Source organism: Mastacembelus armatus, chromosome 3, assembly GCF_900324485.2.
Source record: "Mastacembelus armatus chromosome 3, fMasArm1.2, whole genome shotgun sequence".
Taxonomy (NCBI): Eukaryota; Metazoa; Chordata; class Actinopteri; order Synbranchiformes; family Mastacembelidae; genus Mastacembelus; species Mastacembelus armatus.
In genome coordinates this window covers 5,076,664-5,101,922 of record NC_046635.1, presented here as the reverse complement: position 1 = coordinate 5,101,922, position 25,259 = coordinate 5,076,664, and the positions used below count along the sequence as shown (strand labels likewise).

The 25,259-nt window shown below is 41.1% G+C and overlaps 1 protein-coding gene across 2 annotated transcripts; it reads right to left on the bottom strand.

Annotated features, from left to right (window-relative positions):
* Positions 1 to 613: 613 nt before the first annotated feature.
* mapk6 (mitogen-activated protein kinase 6) lies at positions 614 to 14,665 on the bottom strand. Of its 2 annotated transcripts, none has more exons than XM_026319620.1 (8): positions 14,470 to 14,665; positions 9,401 to 10,295; positions 8,967 to 9,284; positions 4,267 to 4,411; positions 3,741 to 3,905; positions 3,430 to 3,625; positions 3,154 to 3,271; positions 614 to 2,989 (listed from the first exon to the last, which is right to left on the bottom strand). In XM_026319620.1, exons 2-8 carry the CDS (start codon positions 9,635 to 9,637, stop codon positions 1,895 to 1,897), a joined length of 2,274 nt encoding a protein of 757 aa, XP_026175405.1. In that variant the 5' UTR covers positions 9,638 to 10,295; positions 14,470 to 14,665; the 3' UTR covers positions 614 to 1,894. The 2 variants fall into 2 exon arrangements, with proteins under 2 accessions (XP_026175405.1, XP_026175404.1); XM_026319619.1 differs by lacking the exon at positions 14,470 to 14,665 and adding an exon at positions 11,117 to 11,250.
* Between the last annotated feature and the right edge of the window lie 10,594 nt (positions 14,666 to 25,259).

Sequence of the window (25,259 nt, the reverse complement as noted above, 5' to 3'; positions counted from 1 at the left end):
GCATATTGCCTTTGGCTTAGATATCAAATATGCTAAAATGTCAAAAATGACTCCCACAAATTGTGACAGGTCAACTGACAATGTCAACCCAACCCAAAGAAATCCATTATTTCCACACTATGAAGTTGTCATTTGTCTCTCTTATGCACTTAAGCTTTTAAGAAGTTTGAAAATATATAAAGCCTATGATGGGATGCGAAATGGCATTTTACTGTTTCTAGATCTTTTTGCTTTGAAGGGAAATGCATTACTGTTGCATAACAACCAAATCTTCCAGCTAGTCAAAGAAAAAGTAGCTGTCTCTTGCGCAATCACGCTCATTTCTCTGCATTGGTTTATTATCTAAAAGCAGGTGTGTTTCAAATCAACAGCTCTGAAACAGAGCCAGAGCTACATTTAGCTTGTTACTTAAAGCCTGTGGCAGCACTGGCAGTGTAATTTAGCCTGCCCACTTGGACATTAAAATTGGGGGCTAGAGGCAGCAGCACTCCTGTCAGCACTTCAGCAAGGATCTCATGGCTGTGCTGTTTTACAAAATTCAATTTACACCACCACTCAGGTGTATGACATCAGAGACCAAACCCTGGCCAGAAGTAAAGAGAAACTACCCAAACTCTTTGCCAGTAAATTTTTATTTTGAGATATTTTGTAGAACAGGGGAACCAATGATTACAAAAAAATAGTTGTTAAATGTTCTACATGCTACACCTTAACCTAATTCATCATGCTTGCCTGGAAAAAGTACATAGAAATTTAACAAAAAACACACAATTAAAACTGACATACATTATACTCACCATTAACTTTACTGTTGATGTACCTTTCTCTTGCCTCCATGCACGCAACTTTTTTTTTACATTACATTTAGATAAAAAAAAAAAAAATTAAGACTTTTAGGCGCTTCTTTAAACCATAAACTAGTTTTTCCACTAACGACAAAAATGCACCTATAAATAAAAAACAACAAACAAAAAGAATGATATCCGCTGGGATAATAGTGATAGAAAATGGAAAGCCTCAACTTCTTTCAAAACAGAGATGAATTTGCACCCTACCGTAAAACAAGATTGCCGAAATGATAGTGGAAGTCTGTCCGACTGTTCAATCACATTGAAAAATAACACATTTTGATAAAATAAATATCGCACATCTGCTAAAAATAAATAATGATTAATGAAACACCTCACTATGTTAATTGCTAGAGTGAGACAAATTTCATTTACGTGACCACTTCATTTCATGGTATGAGGATGGTCATGTGTGTAAAGCACTAGTGCGGCTTCGAGTGTCTCTCGCGGCTGTTACCTTGAGGTAGATAACACAGTTACATTAACGCCTACGATAATGGTTGCTGCTGGCATCATGTGTCAGATTTACAGTATGAAAGGGTTATTAAGGAAGCTTTCTTTGGGGGAAAAAATGTTATAAAGTCAAAAGATAAAAAATAAAAGGACACGATAGCCCAGCCCCCCCCCCCCGTTTTCCCATCCAAAGAAAGGCTGTTTGAAAGCACTTTAGTAGCCTACAGCAATGTTAATGTTTACCATCCCCCCGTCACACCCAAGCAGCTGAACCTCAGCACACAAATCATCTCCTGCATTCCAGATTTCTTCTAGCTATTTCTCATCTGTGCTCTCTTCATCTACAGTACTTAAGTGTGCGAGTGACATGACAGGGTGTAGACATTAACCCATGAAGGCCTGATGATCAAGGCTCAGAGTGATGACAAAGAATCTTTAAATATAATAAATCACTGCTCTTGACTCTTAAAAAAAAAACAAAAAACTAACCATAACAAAACACATGAAATTATTCAAGTACAATATTATGCCATATTATTAAAAAAAAAAAAAACAAAACCTAAATTTTGCACTGTGAGGGAGGATGGATTTCTTTAATTAAGATGCTTGAAGATGCTGCTGTATGTTTTGTGGGCGATCTGTGGGGAACATTTGACAGCACATGGGGTGAGGGATGCCTGGATGGATTTAAGAGGCAAGTCATCGTTGCTGTCAAAGCCAGGCAGGGCCAGAGAGTCCAGCTGCACATTTAGCACAATCTCTGTATTCCTGTCGAGGAAGCTCTCATCCAGCTCTCTCCCCTCCGAGGGCTCCATCTGTGGGTTGGCCACCGTCTCAGTGGCCCCTTCTTCGTTCCGGCTGAACAGGCGGTCCAGGTAGCTGGTGTAAGTGCTCTCCTTCTGGAAGTGGTCCTCTTTGCGAATGTCCCAGCATGCTTCATCTATCAAACAGCCGTTTTCCCCCACTCTTTCCCCAGAACCAAAGCTCTCCCAGGGGTGAGTGGCCCAGGTGCTGTCCCCGCTGACAACTCCCAGCCCTCCTCCACCTAACTGGGCAAGGTTCACCAGGCACTTCTCCTCCTTCTCCTGACTAATGGACTTGGACATGGAGCCTGAGCGGGGAGCCTCCAGCTGAGAGACGGAAGAGTTGAGCTCGTTCAGGAGGCCCACCTCATTGAGCCGGGTCACTTCTTCACAGGGCTCCGGCTGCAGGCTCAGTTTAATGGTGCTGGCAATGAAGGAGTCGAAGTCAAAACCTTGGTTCTGTTGGCTTTGAGGCTTCTCTGTCTGGTGTTTCTCCTGCTCTCTGTCCTTCTGCACAGGACTGTGGGTCTTCTCGGCCTCCTGCAGTGCAATCTGGGCCTTTACCAGGCCATTCTTCTCGCACTTGCTCTTGGCCTTGCGATCAGCCTTCTCCTTGCTCTGCTGCTCCTTCCAGTTGGAGAGGTCGATGATGAGTTTGGGTTCGTAGTAGTGGTTGACTTCACTGTCTCGCCATATGAGGTTGTCAAGGTAGGAGGGCGACACGGCCTTGTAGTTACAGGTGTGGCTACACTGCAAGTCACAGTACTTATTCTCATGGTGGTCATCCTGCCAGGATCGCTCTGGTGGGAACAGACTGGAATAGTCAAAGGACGGCTCATCCAAAAACTTCTCCCGATCTCCATCAGCATATTTACGAGGATCCACCTGCAAACAGAACAGCAACTTAGCTTTTTGTTATCCTATCACAAAGTAGAATTAGGAACTATGGATATTATCCCTGTACTCATGTCAATAATTAGAGGAAAAAAAAAAAACAAAACTACAATTTGAATAGGAGCCTGCAAATGTTCGTCAAAATACAAACACACCTGGACCACCTCCTCATCTGTTACATCAGAGAGTGCCCTTGGGTCGACCTGAACTTCATCTGGGTCATGGGTGCTGTGCAACTGCCAGTCAGCATCCGATAGTTGGCTTTCGTGATACCTGATAAAGCATAAAAGAGAGATTCTAGTACCCAAACATATAAGCAAAGTGGAAAAAAAAGAAAAGCAAAGAAAACTGTTCACCAAAGCTCATAAAAAAAAAACCCTCCAAGCCCCAGTCACATAGACCAGGTGCAGGGAATAAGTGGGTGACCCTACCTGTCCCAGATGTGGCTGTGGCTCTGGTCCATGAGCAGGATATCATCTACTTCATCCTCAATGTGGAACGGGTGCAAAGAGATGGGCTCGTCCAGGGGGAAGGAGTAGTCAGCCATATAGGGGTGGGCTAGGGCCTCCTCCGCAGTTAGCCGATCCATAGGGTTAAAGGTCAGAATCTTCTCCAGAAAATCCAGGGCTGCAGAGAGGAAGGACATGAGATGTAAGGTATGAGTGATTTGACCCCAACCCCTCTTATCTATGTACATCATGAGCTGTGAGTACTTCTGATTGAAAAAATAAGTAGCACTCACCGTGGGGACTGACGTCAGGCAGCAGCTTGGCCAGTGGCGTGTGTGGTTTGGACATATCATTGCGGATGAAGACTGGGATGACGCTGTGGAGCTCCTGACGGTCTTCGTCTCGTAGTACAGGGATGGACTCCAAGATCAGCTGCATCTGCTCCAGTTCATGGGCCCCTGAAACACCAGGCACACAAACATCAGGCACCTTCTTGGAAGTGTTACACAATATTCAACATCTGCATGACTGGGTTTGTTTTTAGCGAGGCTGAGCACAGCCAATCATGACAACAGAGATGTTATTTGCCTTGTGTTCAGCTCAAGGCAATTTCCTAAAACAAGAATAGCCAGCCGCTCCCAGCTCCAGCTGGATTTGCAAAGGAAAGAAATAAATGATTCTGTCTCCTGTCTGTTCTGGACAAAGACATATTGAGTAGGATGAGAATGATCATTTTATCTCATCAGTCAGCCAATCTGCTTGCCAGTATGTTTGTATATGACGTAAGTCAAACATAAGAGAAACTGTGTCAACATTTACCCGCAAAGAGGGTTTTTCCTGTGAGCATCTCAGCAAAGATACAGCCGGCCGCCCACATGTCGATGGCTTTGGTGTAGTTGTTAGGTGAGAGCAGCAGGCGAGGAGATCTGTACCACTTGGTGACCAGACCTTCAGAAAGATGGCCCTGTGTTGGAAGGAGACCAGACATGTTTAGCAAAACCCAGGAGAAAATAACAGGTACAGTAAGTATGACTCTCATCCCTCAGCCGTTGACCCCTAACATTTAGTTCATTCACAGTTAAAACGTGTTTCCCTCAGAAATAGATCGATGTAATTAAAAGTACTCAAGCTCATCATGCTACACCGATACACCAAGAACAGACCATGATTACTGGTCATTGCTGAACTATAAACCCCATGAAAATTCCTTGATGGACCTGATCATGCTGCTGTGCATGTACACAGCACAGCAGGGGACAAAGACCCCAGAGATTAAAGACAGATAAAAAAGGGGAGCTCAGACACGTGCAGGCTCTGTCAGCAGTCTGAGAGAGGAGGATAATCCCCCCCCCCCACTGCCACATACTGACAGCAGCCTACACCCCACAGTGCCCAAATACTCTCAGGGACAGGAGGACAGGAGGACACGGAACACAAAGGAAACTGACCTCTGTGTGTGTGTGCGTATACACTGGGGGGAAGGGAGCATGGTAAAACAACACCCGTGCTGCCATCTCTCTCCCCCACATGCACAGTGGTTGTTCGTGGTGAGACCAAAATGGTCGGCCCACCGCTGAGCCAAGCTCCTGTTTCTGCCCTAATTTAGTTGCAAATACTTGATGTCACGCTATCCTGGAGCGTATCACTGCTCTGCACACTTATTTTGATGGCCCTATAAATGACACCAGACAGCCCATAGATACAACTCCCTCTTTCAGGTAACCAGCTAATCTGTTCATCAGAGTCTAACACTGGGTTTCACCAAGAAGCTTGTAGAGGTCAAGGAGAAATACAACGTAGTTTCACACACCTGCCTGTGTGTGAAACTACTGACTGAAACCATGTGAATGTCGTCTTAGTGACGAAATGCATGCAGTCAACTGAGCACAGCATTGTTTAAAGAGAATTCGTCACAGGATGGACCTTGAACCAAAAGAAGCAGATACGAGTTTTGTTACTAAAGGGGTATAAAGTGCATTAGGTGAAGGTCCCAGCTCTCTGCTAATTTTTACTGATTTCTAAGTAAGCCATTCATCACAAACACATTAAAGCATCAGTTATCTCAATACCTCCATCAAAGTTAGTGAATAACTTAACCACCTGATTTAGATCAGAACAGGCTGACATTTAATGACGCATGGCAGGATCTGGTTAGTCACAGCAACCTTTAGCAGGTCAGGTCAAAAGGTGGCTGGTGTAGTGAGATCATCCCCCACTCAGCCTCCATTTCCAGGTCAAAGCAAGACTAGTGACTTAAAACCAAAATGAAAGCCATTGTTTCTGGCAAAGAACTTGTTTTATTCATAAACGATACAACCACCTATAAGTGAACCATTTCGCCAGTAAACCATGAGACTATAAATAGAGGTGGTACGTGGAGCTTCACTGTAATCTCACAGTTCACTTGGATGCACAGAGCTTATTAATAGATAAGCAGTGTATTTTAACACTGTCTGTGCTTAATCGCCACAATTCCTGCTGCATTTGGTTCTTGAAGCATGAAAAAAAAAATACTACTGCAAGAAACTGCAGGATCTTTTTAGGTTTGGAAAAATACGCTAGACTGAAATTCATGAAGTTGACTCCCAAGGATTTTTCTTGTTAGATCCTATGAAATGTGGTGCCAGACAGGCCTGTTGCTGGCTGAATAACTGGGTCAAGTGTGTGTGTGCATGTGTGTTCTCGCATTTGTGGTTTGCAGTTGTGTAGGATGCTTGTGTGGCAGAAAGGACCTCTATGAACCCTCTCCTTGAAACATTCCTGAAAATGTCCCAGTTACCTCAACAGAATCTCAAATGAGTGAATTTTACATTGAGCCACAGGCAAGCTCTCTGATTCAAATTAACATAGTGCAACAACTTGCACTGATACCAACATGCAAACAGACCGTTTTCAATTTGAGCAAATTATCTCTATGTCCCTCACAGGTTTGTCTTGCTCTTCTATTTTTCATGTCAAAAGACAAGACTTAGCTTTAGTAAATGGTTTGTTCAACTCAAATTACATGTTCAGACAATGTGATGTGAAAAACAGACTGGATTTCAATTCTAAAAAAGAATGTGTTGCCACACTGGCCATATGTGATATCACTTAGTTAAGGTGTGCATTAAACAGGTTACACTATACTAGAGTTGTTTACAGCTTAAGCAAGCCTTTTACAAAACCAAAACAGCTTTTTCAAACACAGCCAATGCTAAACCTAAGCAAGGCTCCCACAGCAAGACAAACGGATTGGCTGGGAAAATAAAGGAATCAGGGTTGGTGAGGTCGGATGAGTGCATGTGAATTCTTGTCATTCTTGATCCTGAGCCACCACAAAGGTCCGCTTAAGGTTCACACACAGAAATGGCTCACTTATTCAAAACAGTGAACGATAGCACAGAAACACAGGTACTGTTGACAAGCTTTAAGTGGCATACTTAAAATAAACCTATGCAGGATTGAAGGGAATCATGAGGACTTAAATATAATATCATCCCAAGCAACAGAAAAAGTATCATTGTGGGAGGAAAAGGTGGAACAAATGTCTTGAGCCTACACAACTGATGCAAAAATCCAGATACGTTACTGAAACTACGCCAGACACCAAGGTTCACTGGCAAAGAGCACTTCTTTATTTAGACACATTATTCAAATAGCATGCAGTCAGTCCCCCAGCTGCTCTAGCTCACCATGCCTGCTAGAAGAGAGGCTGGTTGTGAAAGCCCCTAGTGATTCTGCCCTGATGTCTGGCCAACACTGAAACCAAGTGTTTTTTGTTTTTTTCACACCTACATATTTTTCTGGGCACCCTAATGTCGTGTGGGTGATGGGTTCATTTTTACACAGGCCTCATGGTCTGAGACACCAGACACTGGATGGCTTATAAGTGCCTGTTCACTTCAATCTGACTACATGACTACAGTTTTTATATCTTTGACAACAACTCAGCAGCAGTAGTCTGCTGCAGTACTACAGCAGACAATAGTCAAACACGAGAGAGCCGACCCCAGCCAAGCAGCTTTTCAATACCCACTTGCCTGCATGTTTCCCATCAGGAAAAACTGCTTATACAAAGGGGAAAAAAAAGCCCACATGGCAAACCCTAATGCAAGGGAGGAGTGCAGTTGTGTGGGTGGCTACAGTGACAAAGCACTGTGAGAAACTCTCGCTTCTTCTCAACAACTATGAGCCCTTGCCTTCCACTTCCTATTGCAGAGAGGCCCATTGTCTCCACCTAACATATGACTCATATAAGAATATATAAGTCATAGCTGAAAATGTGACTGGACTATTAAAACGTAAGAAGTGGATCAGTTCTGGTAAACAAGTGTGGATCAGTTCTGGTGTGTAAGTGTGTATTATGTGGCATACATCACTTGGCTGTGTGAAGGGATATGAATGAGGTTGTGGCAGCCAGAGGGATCTCATCACATGAGGCCACTCCAGACCTTCAGATGACTAATCTGAGGCACGTGTAAGCATCTGACGGCGTCAGTGCTCTATGGAGACACAGCAGCTAGAGGGAGGAAGATACTTCCCACTCTAGATTTCCTCACATCACACCACCACCATATGGCCTCTGACTGGAATTTCCTCATCGCTTCATAAGGTGACAGAAACACACAAGGGCAACAGAGAACTTCCACCTGGCTACCATTAGGGTGCTCACACTGAAGACAAAAGCAACCTACTTTATTGCCACAATTACACTGCTTCACAACACAAAATACAAGTTTATAGAGAGCAGTAAAATGTGTCCTTTCAACATTTGAGGTATTAACATCTGGCCTTTAAAGCCCAGGTTTACATTATTCTGCCATCAGTTTTACAATACGGACAAAGTAACATGAAGAAAACCATTTTCTCTGAGACCTCATTTCTAAGATAAGATGAAAATGGAGTGCTGGTCTTGTATAAGCAGAACTGAGGGAATGCGTGCACTCTCAGATATAAATAACTTTATATATTTTAATGTGGTATGTCTATAATGGATCAGCTGCAGCCTTACGCTTTCTAACATTATTAGAAGCTGACCAAGGCTCAAAGCTGAACTGCATCTGTTCTGCACAGTCCTACATTAAAACATTTGCAGTTTTTCACCTGAGAATATAGAAGTGGAACATCTTCTCTGTTATTCCACACAATTGTGAACTCTCTCAGTTGTATATTTAGGCTTAGGAATTGAAACTGTTTTCATTTCTAACTGTATACATTTATAAGTGGAGTGTGAGTTCCCACGGTTGTGTTTTACGCAGCCTCACATCTCCTGACAAAGAAACAGAGATATCACAGGAACCACATCTTGTCTTGTTCACTTCCTGCTGTGAAACTGTGTCACCCTGGCATTACTGGGCAATAACACAAACATCTTGCGTCAGAACAACACAGCAACGTGTGAGGCAGAAAGTGGGCAAACACTGTTATGTTTGCTCTTCTTACATTTGTGGTCTATGCAGCTTTTCAACACAAAAAAATCATATTTAAACTTTTTCACAAACAGTAACTACATTACCACAGGACTCAAAAACTAGTCCTACCTTGTGTGAGTAGTGGGGGTCCATGATGCGAGCAAGTCCAAAGTCCCCAATCTTCAGCACCAGGTCCTCTGTGTTGACAAATAGGTTGGCAGGCTTGAGATCACGGTGCAGTACATTGGCAGAATGGATGTACTTAAGGCCCCTGAGGAGCTGGTACATGAAAAGCCTGGCATGACCCTCAGACATAAGGCCCTTCTCCAGCAGCTGGCACAGGTCTGTCTCCATGTACTCTTGCACAATGTAAACCGAGTTGACCTCAGTAAGGGACATGACGTCCTCCGTTAGCCTGCGACCGCTGGGGCCCAATGTCTCAAACACCTGGTAACATAAAAGGCATGGTCGGTAATGAAAATCGGTTTTTAAATTGGAATAAAAGCCCTCATATTTCTCCCAAACTAAGACTAGTTTTCTCCCTCTTATTTTGACCAACTTACCTTGACAATGTTGTCATGGTCGAGGCGTCTGATAATCTTGATTTCCCGCAGGGCATGCTTCACACTCTGGGGGTCAGTCAAGATAATTTTCTTCACAGCTACACGCTTGTCACAATCGGTGTCAACTGCTGAGAAGACCAGGCCGTTCCCTCCATAGCCCAGAGGCTTCAAGTCCATGTAGCGAGAACCCAGGTCAAAGCCGTGGATATTCATCAGAGACTCAAACTTCTCTGCCATGATGGTGGTTTCAGGCGTTTACGCTGAGCTTCTGTTATGTTTGATCTCTGACCGGTTTCAAGTCAGATGTTAACGCCAGCAGAGGAATTTTTAATCTGACAATTCCCTCACTGCTTCAGAGGCTGATCTAACCGACCCCCGTACAGACGACTACCAAGATCCACCCGTGGAGCCGAGGGGTTCAGATGTGGGGAACTAATGTGTAGTCAAATTTTCCTTCCATTTTGAATAGGGAGAGAACAAAATTTTAAAGTTGGATTCCTCCCGACCCCAATCCTGGATGTGTGGATATCTTTAAATGAGTAGTTCTTTGTAGACTAGTGTTTACAGACTGGAACAGAATGAACTTTGAGGCCAATTAAAAAGCACAGAGCCTATGTTAAACTATAAAAGCGTGTAGTTGCATCCTCACAGTGCAGATACATTCAGTGTATGACTGGTCCTGAGCAGCTTCATATGAAATATGCCTATATGTACTGTTTTAAACCTTCTTGTTAAAAAATACTCATCTAAGTTTCCTGCCAAGTCACCTGATCTGTGAAAATGAAACGAGTCTGGCCTTTGAGTCTTCAAAATAATGTTTCACCCTCAATGATCAGGTGGCTCAAGCTCGCCACAGTCGCAATCAAAACTATCCTCCATTTTATTTGGGTAGAGCCTGAAAGACAAAGAAACAGAAGAGAAAAGCTGAAACTTGCTGGAGTTAGGAGTTTAAAGTCCACCACTCAACAACAGGAAATTTCCACAAAATGAACTCAAGCACTGTTCCACGAAAATGTAATCATGCCTCATCCGTATTCTGGGTAAAATACAGAGTCTTGGGATTTCACAAAGCAAAAACAAACAGAAAACAGTCTCATTCACTGGTTTTCGTATAAACCTGATGACTTTAATGGAAGCTGACCCCTCCCCCGCCGGGTTACGCGTTCGCTTAGTCCAGTTTCTGGGTATCGATAAAATTGTGAGATTAACTATTTAACTCACGGGATCTTTGCTAAGGTTAAGGTTGACGAGAACGCTTACACGCGCCACACACTACAGACAAAACCTGCTTTTATTCAGAACTCTACATTTTCATACCGACTCTTTCTGGCCTTCGCCGGGTCTGGCAGAGAAAGCCAGTGATGGAAGAATACCGACAACACGACACGTTGAGCCTTACGTTAGGGACAGACCGCCGTCTAATCGGGTTATCTAAAGACGCTGGCCACCCGGTAACACACACATAAAGCAAATTATACAGAGGAAGCACAAATATCACTATCCAGTCGGTTTACAAATAAAACAAAAGGCTAAAGTGAAGCACATCGGCAGCGCGAACAAAGGAGCCGTTGTTGGCGGCGGAGTCTGACTGGGCGACGTGGTAACAGCTTTTCTGGCCACGTAGGTTAAACCGCTAAAAACCATCGCGAATCTACGGCGAAATGACATATTCTGTAAATAACATTGACAAAAGGCGACATGTTAGAAACTACTCACAGTCCGTATTCGTTGCATTTGTTATAATATGGGTGAAAACCAGCCGCGGATCCACTACACTCCGCTCTGCGGATCTATCTAGGCAGTCGCCGTTTAGCTCAGACTGGGCGGAGACCTCCCCTCGCAAAGCTGCCTTCACGGACCGTGGGACATACCCCAACCATGATGAGAGCCCTTCACAATTGGTAGGATTTGTCAACAAATTGTTTCTTCTTGTTGTTGACTGGGTTTCTTCATAGTCGTGTTGCACCTATATTCACCGTTTTCTGTCTATTTTATAGATTGTTTGTATTTGCACCCGTTTTAGTCACTAACTGTTTTTAGTAGCTTCATATCTTGTTGTAGCTGTTTTGAATTCTTTTTTTTAATCTGCATTTTGCAATCTGCACTCTTTCCAATAAAGAGTCCCTTAAAGACACCTTGGGCCCCTGGGCTTGTGCCCAGTAGGCCCTTTCATTAATCTCTCAGCACATGTGGTTGATTAGGGTTATGCAATCATCCAACTGGTTAGGGGTAGGCAAAAATCCAAACAGGTTAGGGTGAGAAGTCAGGTCAGGTGTATTCACATTAAGGTAGCATTTTTCAAACAAGACAGCACAAATAGTAAACTACTACATTTATGGCTGATTACATTTACTTCCTTTTCATCAATTAAATTTAAATTAAACATGTACTATTTACGTTAATTGGCAATATCCTTATATGTAGTCTACATTTCTCTAATGTTTCAATATTCCATAAAGATTCCATAAACCACGTACTCCCTTTTATTGTAATGCATCTTTTATTCTCTAAAAATTTGTAATAATGTAATGAAGATGTAATATGTAAACATACAACAGGCATGAATTGAATATTGACCTATATCTGATGTAACAGCCTATGCCAAAAACTGATGGTTACATTTTTTTATTGCATGTAAAATGCACATTTTTTAAGTTGCAAAGAAGTTACTTTTATTAATGTAGTTATAACAAAATTTAACAAAAACGTACTAGGAGTTCTTTTTAAAAAAAACAATGGGCACTGGAGCTCCGAGATGTACTTGAAAGCAGCTAGAGTGATTCAAAAACCTGTTTGAAGTTGGAAATCACGTGACAGCGGTTGATTCAAAACCATGTTCAGTATTTACAGGGTTATGGTCGAAATTATCAAAGTATCACTCAAACACTAATAACGCGTTCAGTAAACAGGATTGCTAAGCCCATCCCAGGACACTGCTGCAAAGTGAAAGTTATCACGGTATGCTCGGCACTTTGTTAATAGAAATAAACCCATTAGAAACAGGCATGTGAGAAAAGAGAGAGAGCTGTTTGACTGAATTATGTTTGTTGCACGACACTAGTTTTATTGTTGCCTCTTAAAATATAAACAGAAGGCTCCATTATAAAGCAGGGGGGAAGTAACATATCCTGTTTTGTTGCATATGTAAAAAAACAAACAAACCATGTGTTTATCTCTGTAACCTGACCTGAATTAGATATTTGCTATTTATTCTTTCAAAACTGAGTCATCGGTAAACGTAGGCCTGGACCTGCCACATGCCGTTTAGAAATCAGTCTCTTCACAATCGATATTGAGTCTAGTCTTGAATTTTCCATCCATGCTTTTTAATTCTATGTTTACATAAGGCTACATTTCATTTCATTTAGCCTTTGATGGGAGATAATGCTGTTTTCCCGATTCTTGCACGCAGTATTGCATTAGGCTTGTTGTGTATGAGAAAAATATCTCGGATAGGTCACTCACTGCGGCTTGCAGAATTAGAAAGTCTTGGTAGCAGAAGATGCGCGGTGTTTTTTTTTCTTTTACATATTACACATCCCGGGGCAAAACAAAATCGAGAGCACGGAGAAGGCGCTGTTTTTTCCGTCCAGGTCCCTCATTCAGACTGCAGTCTAACAGTGCATACTGTGAATGGATGGGCGGGCAGCAGCATCACAGCCTCTGCAGCCTACATCAGCATCCGCAGGCAGACCATGTGAGAACCCATGTGCCCGAGGTTGCAGGCTCTCACAGGCCGGGGTGGGCTCTGCCATGGACAACACAAACTGCATGCGGACTGATCGCGATGCGACAGGCTTATCTTGCCGATTATCAGTCAGTCAAAGGTTGAGAGATGTCGAAAATAACCACTCTTATACTTCTATTTTTATTTTTTTATGTTAGTGTATTTGTAATTTCTGAAAATATGTTGTCTCAACGTTCCTGAAGAAATAAAGTTATGGCTACTTTACTTACAATCTCAGGATAAGGAGAGAAAAGATTCCAGCCATGCAGTACATTTTATTTTTATTCTTTATCTTTTCAAGTAGCAATGAAATATGTGAATGAAACTTGTTTACAAAGAGTTTCTATTCCTCTCATTCACCCATTCCTCATAGATAATTAATGAGTAATAATTTTTTGCCAACCATATTCAAACCATTCTTTATTGCCTCATGTTTTGCTTCTCCTCCTCTAGTGGAAGTTCAGAGGTCAAGGTGATGCAGTTTGTCCTCATCCTTCACTGCCACCTCTCCTCCCTGCCAAGTCTCTTCACATCTCCAAGTCAGAAACTAAGACAGCTAAAGTTTTCACTTGCATTAGACAACATCGTAAAACGATTCCCTCCCACTAGCCTTGGGTCCCATTTGGCAAGACCCACTCCTTGTTTCTGATTAAAGCTACATTAATGATTAAAAGTCAGATTTGTAGATAATATATTGGCACTTGATTGAAGCTCCTTCCCTTCTGCTGTAGGTGAAGGGAGGTCAGAAGCCTGGCTGCTCAGATAAGATTATTGCCTCAAGTTTCAAAGCAATTCATCCTCTTCTGTTATTTGATGTTCAGTCACATATCAACGCACCTTCAGGCCTCCCTTCTTACATCATAAGACGACTGGCTGACATCAAGTCTCAACACAATTGAGTATGTGGTTTAATAAAGATTATAGTAGCACTTACAGAAACTGATAACGGAACATTACCCTAATGCTGTATGGTCCCAAATGAATTGATTGCTGTTATTTGTTGAGCACATACTATAACTTGTGTGATGAATGTTAGCAACATGCAGTTTACGTATGTTCATCTGCTGGAGACTCTTACTCTCCTAAAACACAAATGTATGCATACCCATTTATCTATACAGAGCATCTGAGGGTCTTAGACCCATTTCTGCATTACTGTCATCTATCTCACTATAAGACTAAACATATCAGCTGTTCTTTATAGTTCATCTGTTCTGTTTGTTAAAGTTCTTGCCTAAATTCTGGACAAAAATAGAAATATCTTCAACTAACACTAACACTAACACACCCCATTCATCTCTGTTTATTTCCAATATTGCAAATGGAATTTTCTTGCACTTACCAAGGCTGAAATTCTCCTGAAATAACTGGAGCAACATTGTAAAGTAGTTAATAGTCCATTCAGGTAAATTTATAATGTATATCCAACACTGCTATTCCGACAGGCAGACAGATGTAGAGAGTTCAGCACACTCAGGTATCTGTGTGGGTATATGAATGTATTCTCAAGAGTCTTGGCAGTGCGTTTTCCTACTCCATGTGCCTCTGGTTGTGAGGTGGAGCTCCATGGAGAGTTAATATAGGCCAGGCTGGAGAGGGGAGGAGACTGCGCTGTATATGGCTTGGCCTGTCAGTGTGTCAGACCCACTTCCATTCGAGTCCACTGCCACCACCCCTCTGTCTCTCTTCCTCACAGCTACTCCTCAGTTTTTATTTCTTATTTCTCATTATAGATATGTCCAAATATTACACACATATTTCATTGCATTAAACACCTAAACATGCAACACTGTTGGTGATGGCCAACAGGAATTACATATATTGCATGCATTTCCTCCAGACGTTTTTGACAGTCACCAGATCACTGTTGATCACTGCAAAAGTGAGCATGTAATCTATGTCTGTGTTTGTGCAGTACATCCCCTAAAGGAGTGCTTTCTCTAATTGTCAGCATCAGTGGGTGGGTTCATTGAGCTGTGTTTGTACAAATGTCAGAGAAGAGACAGCGCTCATTCATCTGCAGAAAAATTGCTGCCTCACAAATTCAGGTTTTCCTTTCTGAAGCCACTGTGCATCCTCTAAGCCTTACAATACAAAATGCAGTCTGCTTGTTTCTGCTGAGATTGGTCCAGAACTTCTTCCTTTGTTTTTGGTCTGATTGTCACATGACAGGTTGCTTGCATCTCAACAGACTGGCGTGTTTGAACTGGAAGGAAACGTTTCTGTGTGTGTTTGATATTTAAACCAGACTGCTACAGGATTTGGATCAGCTGTGTATTATCAAAATATCTGAATGAATATATGAGGGAATGTGGGTGAAGTTGTGGGTTTTATCTTGATGCCTGTATTTGCCTTTTCTCTGATTGTGGTCTACCTAGAAGATTAATTGACAGTCTGTGAATCCCTGTGTTATAACACTCAAAGGAAATTCTGTGTGGAAACCGCTGGACTCAGCTGAGAAACACCATTAAATAATCACTGATGACCTTAACAAGGAGAGGGAGACCATTACATAACACAACTTACAGAAGCAATATGTCCTGCTCTTTGTCATAACCCATACTGATCTCTGGTGCTTCTGCTATTTTCCATAGTGTCTATTGTTATGTAACACTCTCACTGGACCTGACACTACCTTGCAGAATGGATCAGGACCGGAGATGAATCCTTGCACCATCATAAATTTCCACAACCATTTGACCTTTATGGGATCTGTGTTATCCATACACACCCTGTTGATCAGATACAACGCAACTCAGGTATTTCACAATGTCATGAAAGAAGCTTGCACAATGAAAGCACTGATACACATAACCACTATGATTGTGTCTCCAGTACTGGGGATTTTTATGATAACATCCTTTTGGTTGGTCTAATATACAGTGTAGGTGATCAAGCATTGCATTGTAACAGTCAGATAGGCTTTCCTACTCACATATGACTGCTTCATTTTCTAAACTACTCACATCCTTTCCTGAAATTTTGGAGAAAGCCTCCTCCTCATACCCATTAACTCAGAGTGAACTGTATGTTTCATCTTTCTGTCTTCTCTCCCAGGATTTTCTCTCTACCTGCGTCAGCACTGAGGGCATCCACGCACCGCTGCTCAAAGGTAAGGCAAGATTAGTGTATGAAGAAGCAAATCTGCACACACTCCTGCATGGCAATTACATCTTTGTGCAGCACAGAAGGGATCTGATTCACCAGTTTTAATGATTTACTACACCGAAGCATCATGGGAATTTAGTGAAATCAACTAATCTGTTCTTATTAACTTAACAGAATGCTTTTGAAGAATTTGCTTCCCTTACCCTTCTACAGTTAACAAAGTCACTGTGAGCAGCCATGCATACTGTCTTTGCACTGACTTTGAAACAGAATGGCTTTGACACCAGCTTGCATTCTTCATGTGATGTTAAACACAGTTTCTTTAAAACGTGAAAGAAAAGCAAAATTGTCTGTAATGTCTGCGACTAAACAACTTAGATTCATTTTCTTCTCCAAATCAGAGAAGAAAGTTAGTTTTACAATTTCAGAAGTTGTAAAATGACTTGGCGCTCTTATATCTTCATTCATGGCTTAACTCACATTTTCAAAGCAGCTGGGTTTCAGAGTTCCTGAACTGAACGTCTTGAAATGATTTAGAGTATAATGAGTATTTGTGGAGCATGACATTATACTTATGTGACACAATAGGGCCACCACCACTGGCCTTGAACTGGGACCTTTTTTCTCTTTATAGAGTGATGTACACTTTGATTTTATTACAGTTCTGAAATGAGGCACACATGTCTGTGGAGTGTCTGCACAGTAATTGACTGTAAATGTAAAGTCAATGGACAAATGTTACAGCAGATGCAAGTCTTCCCCCATGGATTAATTAGTTTTCTAATCACTATCAAGTATTGCAGAACGGCCATTTGTAATAATGCTGTATTTAAGAGTAATGGGCTAATAAAGGGGAAGATATTGTTCACAATACTTATGTAATCAGAACTAGATCAGAATTAAATGTCCATTTTCTGCTAAAGGCAGACTTTGGAGAACAAGAAGAATCCAATTATTAGTGTGGCTGCAAATCTTGATTTGTTCATCTCGTTTACCATCATAACTTCATTACAACACTTTTAGAAGCAGCAAAAGAGGACAGGAGATGAGAGAGCCATCTGCCTTTGCTTTGCTGCCCTCTCACCATCTGTGAGAGGAGCATCCTAAAACCTTCAGGGCTCTGTTTCTATATCTGTATATGTGTGTTTTGGGGCTATAAGCCATCCTTTCAGTGATGTGATGATGATGTAACCAGTTTACCGTGCTCGTATCCTTCAGAAAAGCAATAAAAATGTGTTTAATTCTTGGGATATTCTGCAGAGAAATGATTAAATGATCTGGCAGGGACATTGTGGGTATTGTGTGTACTTTGTGTTTGACGTGATTGTGGTTGTTTGTATGGGGTCAAAGATAAAACTGCATGTTTGGTGGTGATGTAAGAGGATCAGAAGCTTTGGAATCTCAAGGTTTCTTAACAGGACCAATACAGAAACCTTTCATCCACAGGTAGTCATGTATTTAAAACTACTCGACATGTTTGAATAACATGCTGTTCATGCTATGCACTATTCATACAGACTATCATATCCAGGTCAGAGCAGCTTGTTGAGCAGGATGTTGGCATTTTTAAAACAAGTGAAATAAATAATTTAACAAAAAGATAATAAATCTGAATCGGGGCTCATATCCAGCTCTAGGTGTGTCACCTCCAAAGTGTTGTTGACACTTTTGTAGAAACATTTTTTGTGGCAACAAAACAATACAAATTTTAAAAAAAAAACAAGGTCAAAGTGATTGTTTCCACAGATGCTTATTGTTCAATGTCTGGAATAGACCATAAAACTTTAATAATTACCATGAACATACTGGCCAAAGTTCTATGATAGACAGCACAAGATAGACAGGTATTGATAGATATGAGACAGCTGCAGTTTGTGTGTAAAATCTGCTGTCTCAGTGTGGGGTGATTTTACCATTGCACCTCTGTCCTCGTACTCTATTTAGTGTCTAGAAGATCTTATTATTCATAATATTTGGGTTTCAAATAAGATCAAGGACATCCTGTGTCAACATTATCCGCACTCTGCTGTCTGAACATATCTCATAACTTCTTCTTTTGTCTGTTTTGTGCATGCCACCTGTCCTCTATCAGATGGTTTGCTTGTCAATCATTTACATGTTTTTTGTGTCATTTTGTGAATTACTAATGAGTAATTAGAAGATTGCATGTCATCACTGGTTATTTTTGTGAAAGAGTGTATATATTTGTGCTGTGTATTTGTGCAAGGCGAGGTCATGACACTGTTTCAGTCTAGAAGACATGTGACTTAAATTTCATCCGTTGTGTAACATTTCTCATATCTGTCCTCTCAGGCTTTCATTCACACAGGCTGGCTTTCAGCAGCTCTCTCCAATCCCCACCAGCCACAGCATCAAGGCTCTTATCTCACATCAGGTCACACCAGCCTTATGTATTCGATAGATTTGCCTCGTCTCTCTGACTGTATGTCTAACGCACTAGACAGAAGAGCTCGCAATTAATCACAGACTGATCACAACTGAATCTGAAACTCACACAGATTGCTCAGCATGTTGGCTTCCATCCTTTTTCAGGTTCCCATCAGCTAAACTCTAAAGGACTACAGACTGGATGGTGCATTGATGTGGCCAATAATGGGCTTGTGTAGAACACAGCCAGCCAGCAGTATTAAGATTACTAGCATGGGATCAGGCCTGTCTTTAAAGGTGGCAGCAGCCAGTGAATAGCACTGCAGCTGCTCTCACTGTCCCGCATCCTTAGTCTCCCCACTTTGGCTCCGTGTGTCTGTCACTGCAGATCGATGCAGCACAAGAGCAGGGGAAAAGCACACAATGTTCAGTTCTATCGGCTGAGTGGCAGGACCAATGGGAAGCCTGTCTGGCCAATCTCGGTCTGACCTAGCCAAGCTGTCACTGGCATCGGCCCACCTCTGCATACAAATCATTTCCTTAATGGGTGTCTTACTGCCCTCCGTGGATTGGCTAGCTATACATTTCTGGGCTGACATCAATGGCCACTGGTGCTACAATTGCAGAAGGCCTGAGAAGTGCGAGGGTTTGAAAGTCAGTATGGTATCACAGCTTTGAAATCAGGATTTGCCAGTCATATGACAAGCAGGTCTGTAACAGACTATTGATTGTAACAGACTATTGATTGTAATGTGTCAATAATTAACCTGCACTACTATGGCACAGTGTGATAGGATGACAAGTGTAAAAACAGTTTGCTGTTGTTGCACGTCAGCTTCCTCTCTCAGGAGACACTGCAGTCAGGTTTGTTTTGCAAGAACATGTAACCCTATGCCATGGAATGCTACAGCTCGTGGACCAACTGAGGTGTGTGTTCATTGGGTAATGTGGAAACTTGTGTGCGTGTGTTTATAGGAGTATGTGTTTCCCCAGTTGCACTACATGCGCCACAGTACACCCTAGTGTGGGCTGATAGATTGGAGCGGGGTTTTTTGGTGGATAGGTCATTGCGGTTCAGTACATCTCTGCTCCTCTGCACTGCTGAGAAATATATTACATAATAAAAATGAGACAGGATTAGGGTGCTTCTTTGCATCTGCTGAACACTTCTTCGCACCATGCATAACTCTTATCAGGAAGGATTAGATTAGCAGATTGGGCAGTGCGGCGTTCACCCAAAAATCCCTTTAAGAGCTTGTCAGGGATGGAGGGACTGTATCATACTCCAGTGGTTACATAAGGGTAGGCGGCAGAGAAACCGTTACCACTGATGTCCCCTCTATGGCCTGATGAACCAGTTCTCTTTCTGTCTAAATGAACCTACCTCCTGTGAAGTCATGGCATAAATGCTCCAGAAGTGATCCGAGAGATCAATACATCAGGTTTGCTGTAAATGTGTTCTATTAATAGCTGGTGATGAATGGGTGACCATGTGCATACAGATGAATCCAGTAGCACAGACCCAGGCCATGGCAACAAGTGTTGACTAAGTCTTTCACCTCCATTACATCTCCCCTCAGAAATGTAATGAATAACCAGAAAAGATTACAAATATTTAGCTTCTTCTCTGCATTTGAATCAATTTGTCTTTAGAGTCATGTAAACTCATTTATATCAGTGGAGCCTGGTTCTAAGTTTGTAGAATATGCTAATTTAGAGAGATGAATCTATTCATTCAGTATAAGGCTACATGCTTCAGCTTGCTTATTATGTTTTTACGTAATTACGTATTATTACGTATTTGTTTAATCTGTTCAAAAGGACAGTTAAGGTTAAAAGTCTAAACATTACAATTTGTGGTTTAAGGCAGGGCTATATACCGAACTAATTCTCACAGTGGCACAGTGGCTGCCTGGCTTTTTTTTCACCATGGGTTTACCAGACATCCACTGAAAAATCACTGTTTTATTCTTGATGTAGACAGTAAACTGGATGGCTTTATGTTTTCCTCAAAATATGTTTACTCTTTATTAATTAATTCCAAAGACTTAAGAGCTGAATAAGAATACAAGCCTACCGCAACATTGAATCCTATGATGAAAATAATTTAGTAATCATAATCCAATGTGTAAACTTTTGTATATCTGAGGAATATCTGGCTGTTTCTGGTTAATTGCATAACTCCTCTTAGTCATGCATGAGCAGCTCAACTCTGTGGGCTGTGTTCCTTTTCAAACTGCAGAGGAGAAGAGAGCCACACTAGTGTCTGATGTGGAGTGGCACCTTAGTTTGCTGCAGAAAGCACAAAACACAGAGTGGAAGTGCAGGTTGAGAATCATTTGCTATGCATTCAAGTACACATGCAAATAGCACATGATGATATTATGATTGCTGCAGACAATCTTCTTCAGTCTCTCTGCTCTATTTGTGGACAATAATACCTAATACCTAAAAAGGCATCATCAAAACTTTATGAAATATGCTCGTAGCACTATCAAATCTGAAAAGTGAAAATGCACACTATTTAGCTTTTCCTAAGTGAGAGCCTGAGGCTTTGTTACCCTGCTGCCTGCTTTCATTTGTGTGCTGTTCTCACAGACTATGCATAAACAAATATATCCTCCTCTAATCCTGTTTTTGAGAGAGGAGAGCACCTGTGGCCCAGAGATGGGCTTGAGGAATAAATTTTACTTGGAAATGAAATTATACAAGTGCCATGTCAAAAGGAAGATGCAAATCTGTGGTTCACAAAGACAGATAAAAAATGTAAGGATATTGGAGAAGATGTAGCAGATAATTCATTCATTCATTCAGATCATTGCATCATCCCTGTCTAGTTTTCTTTTATACAATGTATTCAGGAAGAAATATAGAAGAATATGATTATATCTTAATGTTCTGAGTTTAGACAACAGCAGAGAAGTCACTCTGTAAAATAATAATCATGAGAAATTGGTGTTGTAGAAAGCAGTGCTGAACCTTTTTTGTGAGCTTTTCAAGCAATATGTTTAATATGAGTGCACGTGTTGCTACTCAACACTGTCTTTTAGCTCATTGTTTAGGTTTCACAGCCCCCAGCCTTACTGCAAACTTAGTGCAGGTTTCAGCTGCAACAGGCAGCAAAAAGCCCTGCAACTGACTGCAGAACGCTTGATCTGCTACTTAAAATATTTATTCACAGTATAACACTTATTCATGTAGAAATTTCACTGTAGTGTCTTTACATCATTCTACTATAATACAAATACAGATGATATTAACATGGATACGCCATAGTCTTGTGTGTTATTGGAAATCATCCTCAGGAGTCTTATTGAGGATTAAAGGGCCCAAAAGACTAGTCCGACAGCTGCTGTTTGCTTCTTCTGGGGTGATGCAGACAAGTAGTGTTCTCACTTCAGACTGGTCTTGTGTGCTTGGAGCTTTGAGACTGGGAGTAATTTAGTAAATGTGCCCTACTTACTGATAAGAAAGCAGAGCTACAAAGTGCGTAGCATTGGTCTAACATCTGCTGCTAAGGCTGCACCATTTTCTTTGCCCATCAGATGTGCCACAAAGCAGGGCATGTCCTACATGTTACACATATACATTTAAGCATGCTAGACATTGGACAGACAGAACTCTATTTACACGTCTGCACACATCAAGGGCAGCATGGTGGCTTGGTGGTTAGCAGTGTTGCCTCACAGCAAGACGGTTCCAAGTTTTGGGGGGCCGCTGGTGGTGTAGTGGTAGTGTGCCTGGTCATATATGCAGGGGATGCAGGTTCAACTCCTGAGCCGGCCATCATAGATTACCTGCATGTCTTCCCTTGCTCTCTACTCTAATTTCCTGTCTCTCTCCACTGTCCTTTCAAATAAAGGCAAAAACTGACCTAAAAACAACAAAAAAAGATGGTTCCTGGTTTGAAACCTGGCAGGGGCCTTTTTGTGTGGAGTTTGCATGTTCTCCCTGTGCTTGCGTAGGTTTTCTCCAAAAACATATATGTCAGGTTGTTTGGTGACTCTGAATTGCTCATAGGAGTGAGGTTGTTTGTCTCTATGTGGCCCTGTGATGGACTGGTGACCTGTCTAGGGTGTACCCCTGCCTTTCACCCAAAGAGAGCTGGGATAGGCACCCTGTGACCCTAAATCAGAATAAGTGGGCATAGATGATGGATGGATGAACACACCAAAGAAGAAAATGCCACTGACTATATGACATATATGCTATGTACTTTGGTGACTTTTTGGAATATCACGTACTATCTCTGGTGAACATGTTTAGTTGTGTCCTCCAGTATAAGGTTTCATTCAAAGCTTGTCTACTAACACAAGTCATGATGTCAAAACCAGGCAGCCTTTAATGTAGTATTTCCATCTCTCTTGTAGCTTAGTGAAGTGACCTGCCATATTTTGCCAGTATATAAGAATAAATAACTTTGTAAATGACACAGACACATCTTCTTGGAAGCCCACAGAGATTCACTGAAGTCAGATGATATTCAGATGAACTGATAAAACTATCTATATATCCATCTCCGCAGGATTGTCTGTAATTATTATACAGCATATTGTACTGTCATAATTTTTTTTTCATTTCTAAGTAGGTCAAGTATTTTCCATCTGTTCATGATGTTAATGATTTTCCATTGTTGGAAAGTTTTAAAACAGCAAAAGAGCCAGCAAATACTAATATAATGCCTCTGAGCAAACGCTCAATCCCTAAACTGCACTGAGGATCTTGCAGTTGTAAAAGTCTACATTGTTAAAATGAGCTGAAGACCAAACTTCACTTCAAATAAATAATGTTTTTTCTCATTGCATAATGCTAACTCATCCTCTCTCCATTTATTCTATGCCAGCACAAACTTTTCATGCCAATTCAGTGATATACAAACAATTAACTCAGTGATTTCTGTGATGTAGATTGATTCTGTTGAAATTCAAATGAGATGTAGCTGTAGTTTTATATACAAATATGTCTGACTAGTTGCAAAGCAGAACATTACATTGTTTAACAATCTTACATTCACCTAAGAATTTTGATATTCAATGGTGAAATGAACCAACCAGGGAACTGGGTTACATTAACAATCCATTACTATGGCTATTTATATTAATTGCTTAAATGTTAATGTAAATTGAGGTGAATTAAAATCAAAGCAAATGATACAAACAGGATGACAATGAAATGTTAAACAGAAACATAAAAAATAGAAATTCATACTGCAGCATACCTACAGACCTAAGGCAGAGTTTGTGGTCAACTTTATCAACAGTCAACTTTATCAGACCAACAATAAAATGACAACACACAGTGAGACTCATTTCTGAGTACATTGTTCCCATGTGTGTGGATACTGCAGACATCTTTGTCCTCTCTCCCCCCTCGAATAGATGGGCCTCTGGTTCCTATAGCTTTAACTATTTCAGTATGTCTCTACTCTCCTGTCAGACTCAGTACTTGAGAACTTTTATCCTACATACCATGAAAACAAGAAGAAGTAAGTTAATCTGAGAAATGAAGTGAAGCTGAATTATCAACCGGTTGTCAGACAGATTGTCACAAAAGAAATTCAGACTGTAAGGTGGTAATTTAGAAAAGAAAGAAAGGCTTGAGGAAATTAATGAGGGGCTTTCATGGGGAAGGAGGGGGTTTTAGCCAAGGAGACATGTAATGGCCAGCAAGAATGTGGCCTATCTGATTTATCTGGTAAAGGGGTAAGGAAAAGAGGTGTTTGGTTAGGACCTTTGTTAGTTTAAAACTCAGGGTGACGTAGCACACAAACATGAAAAATTCAAAACTAATTTGATAGCAGTTGACTAAAGGAAAGATAAGAGCAGGAAAGAAAGACAAAAAAACTCTACTGTGTCTGGATATAAATGAGGGTATTTCATAACATCTTTTCTAAGAACTATAATGGTACTGGTTTCTATTTGTATCATGCTATCAACAAAAGCAATGGAGGTGAGTTTGCATGGGCTGTGACCTGCAGCATGTCATTGTGTCCCCATCATCATGAAGAATCAAAGAGTAAATAGAATAGTGAGTGCTTTTCTGAAGTGCTTTATACAGATACTGCAGCAAATAAGAAGGTAATAGTTTTTAGTGGGCTACTGCTTTAAAGTTCACTGGGTTTATTTCAGAGTTAATGAGAAAGTGTTCAACTCTGGGAGGAATCTCAGTCAACAGAATGTGCTGCTCTGTCCTTTCAGGCTTGTTGTGGGGATTCCTCATCAACACATATATTAGACCTCCAGAATGCAACAGTGCCTGCTGGTATTTGCAAATTCAGTTGGTCAGTCAGCCATTCCCTTTTGCTATGGTGGGATATATACTCCAGGAATTGTACTACAATGGAAAATGCTCCATTTCAAGCAACATCTTGTCCCATAAACGTAAATTTTTAATTTACCACGTGACTAGTGACATAAAACATTTCTGGAAATCAGAGGAGAAAAGTGAAAATGGAAATTGATTTTATGCAAATTAGTCATGAAGAAATAACATATTCATTCTATACAATAAACAGTAACACACACCCAAATTGTTTAAATGCATTTTCAGATATTTTATTTAAATGTGCTACATAAATTTGTGATTTAAAGTCAGTGTGCAAAAGTTTTCTTATCATTAATGTCATACATTTCAATC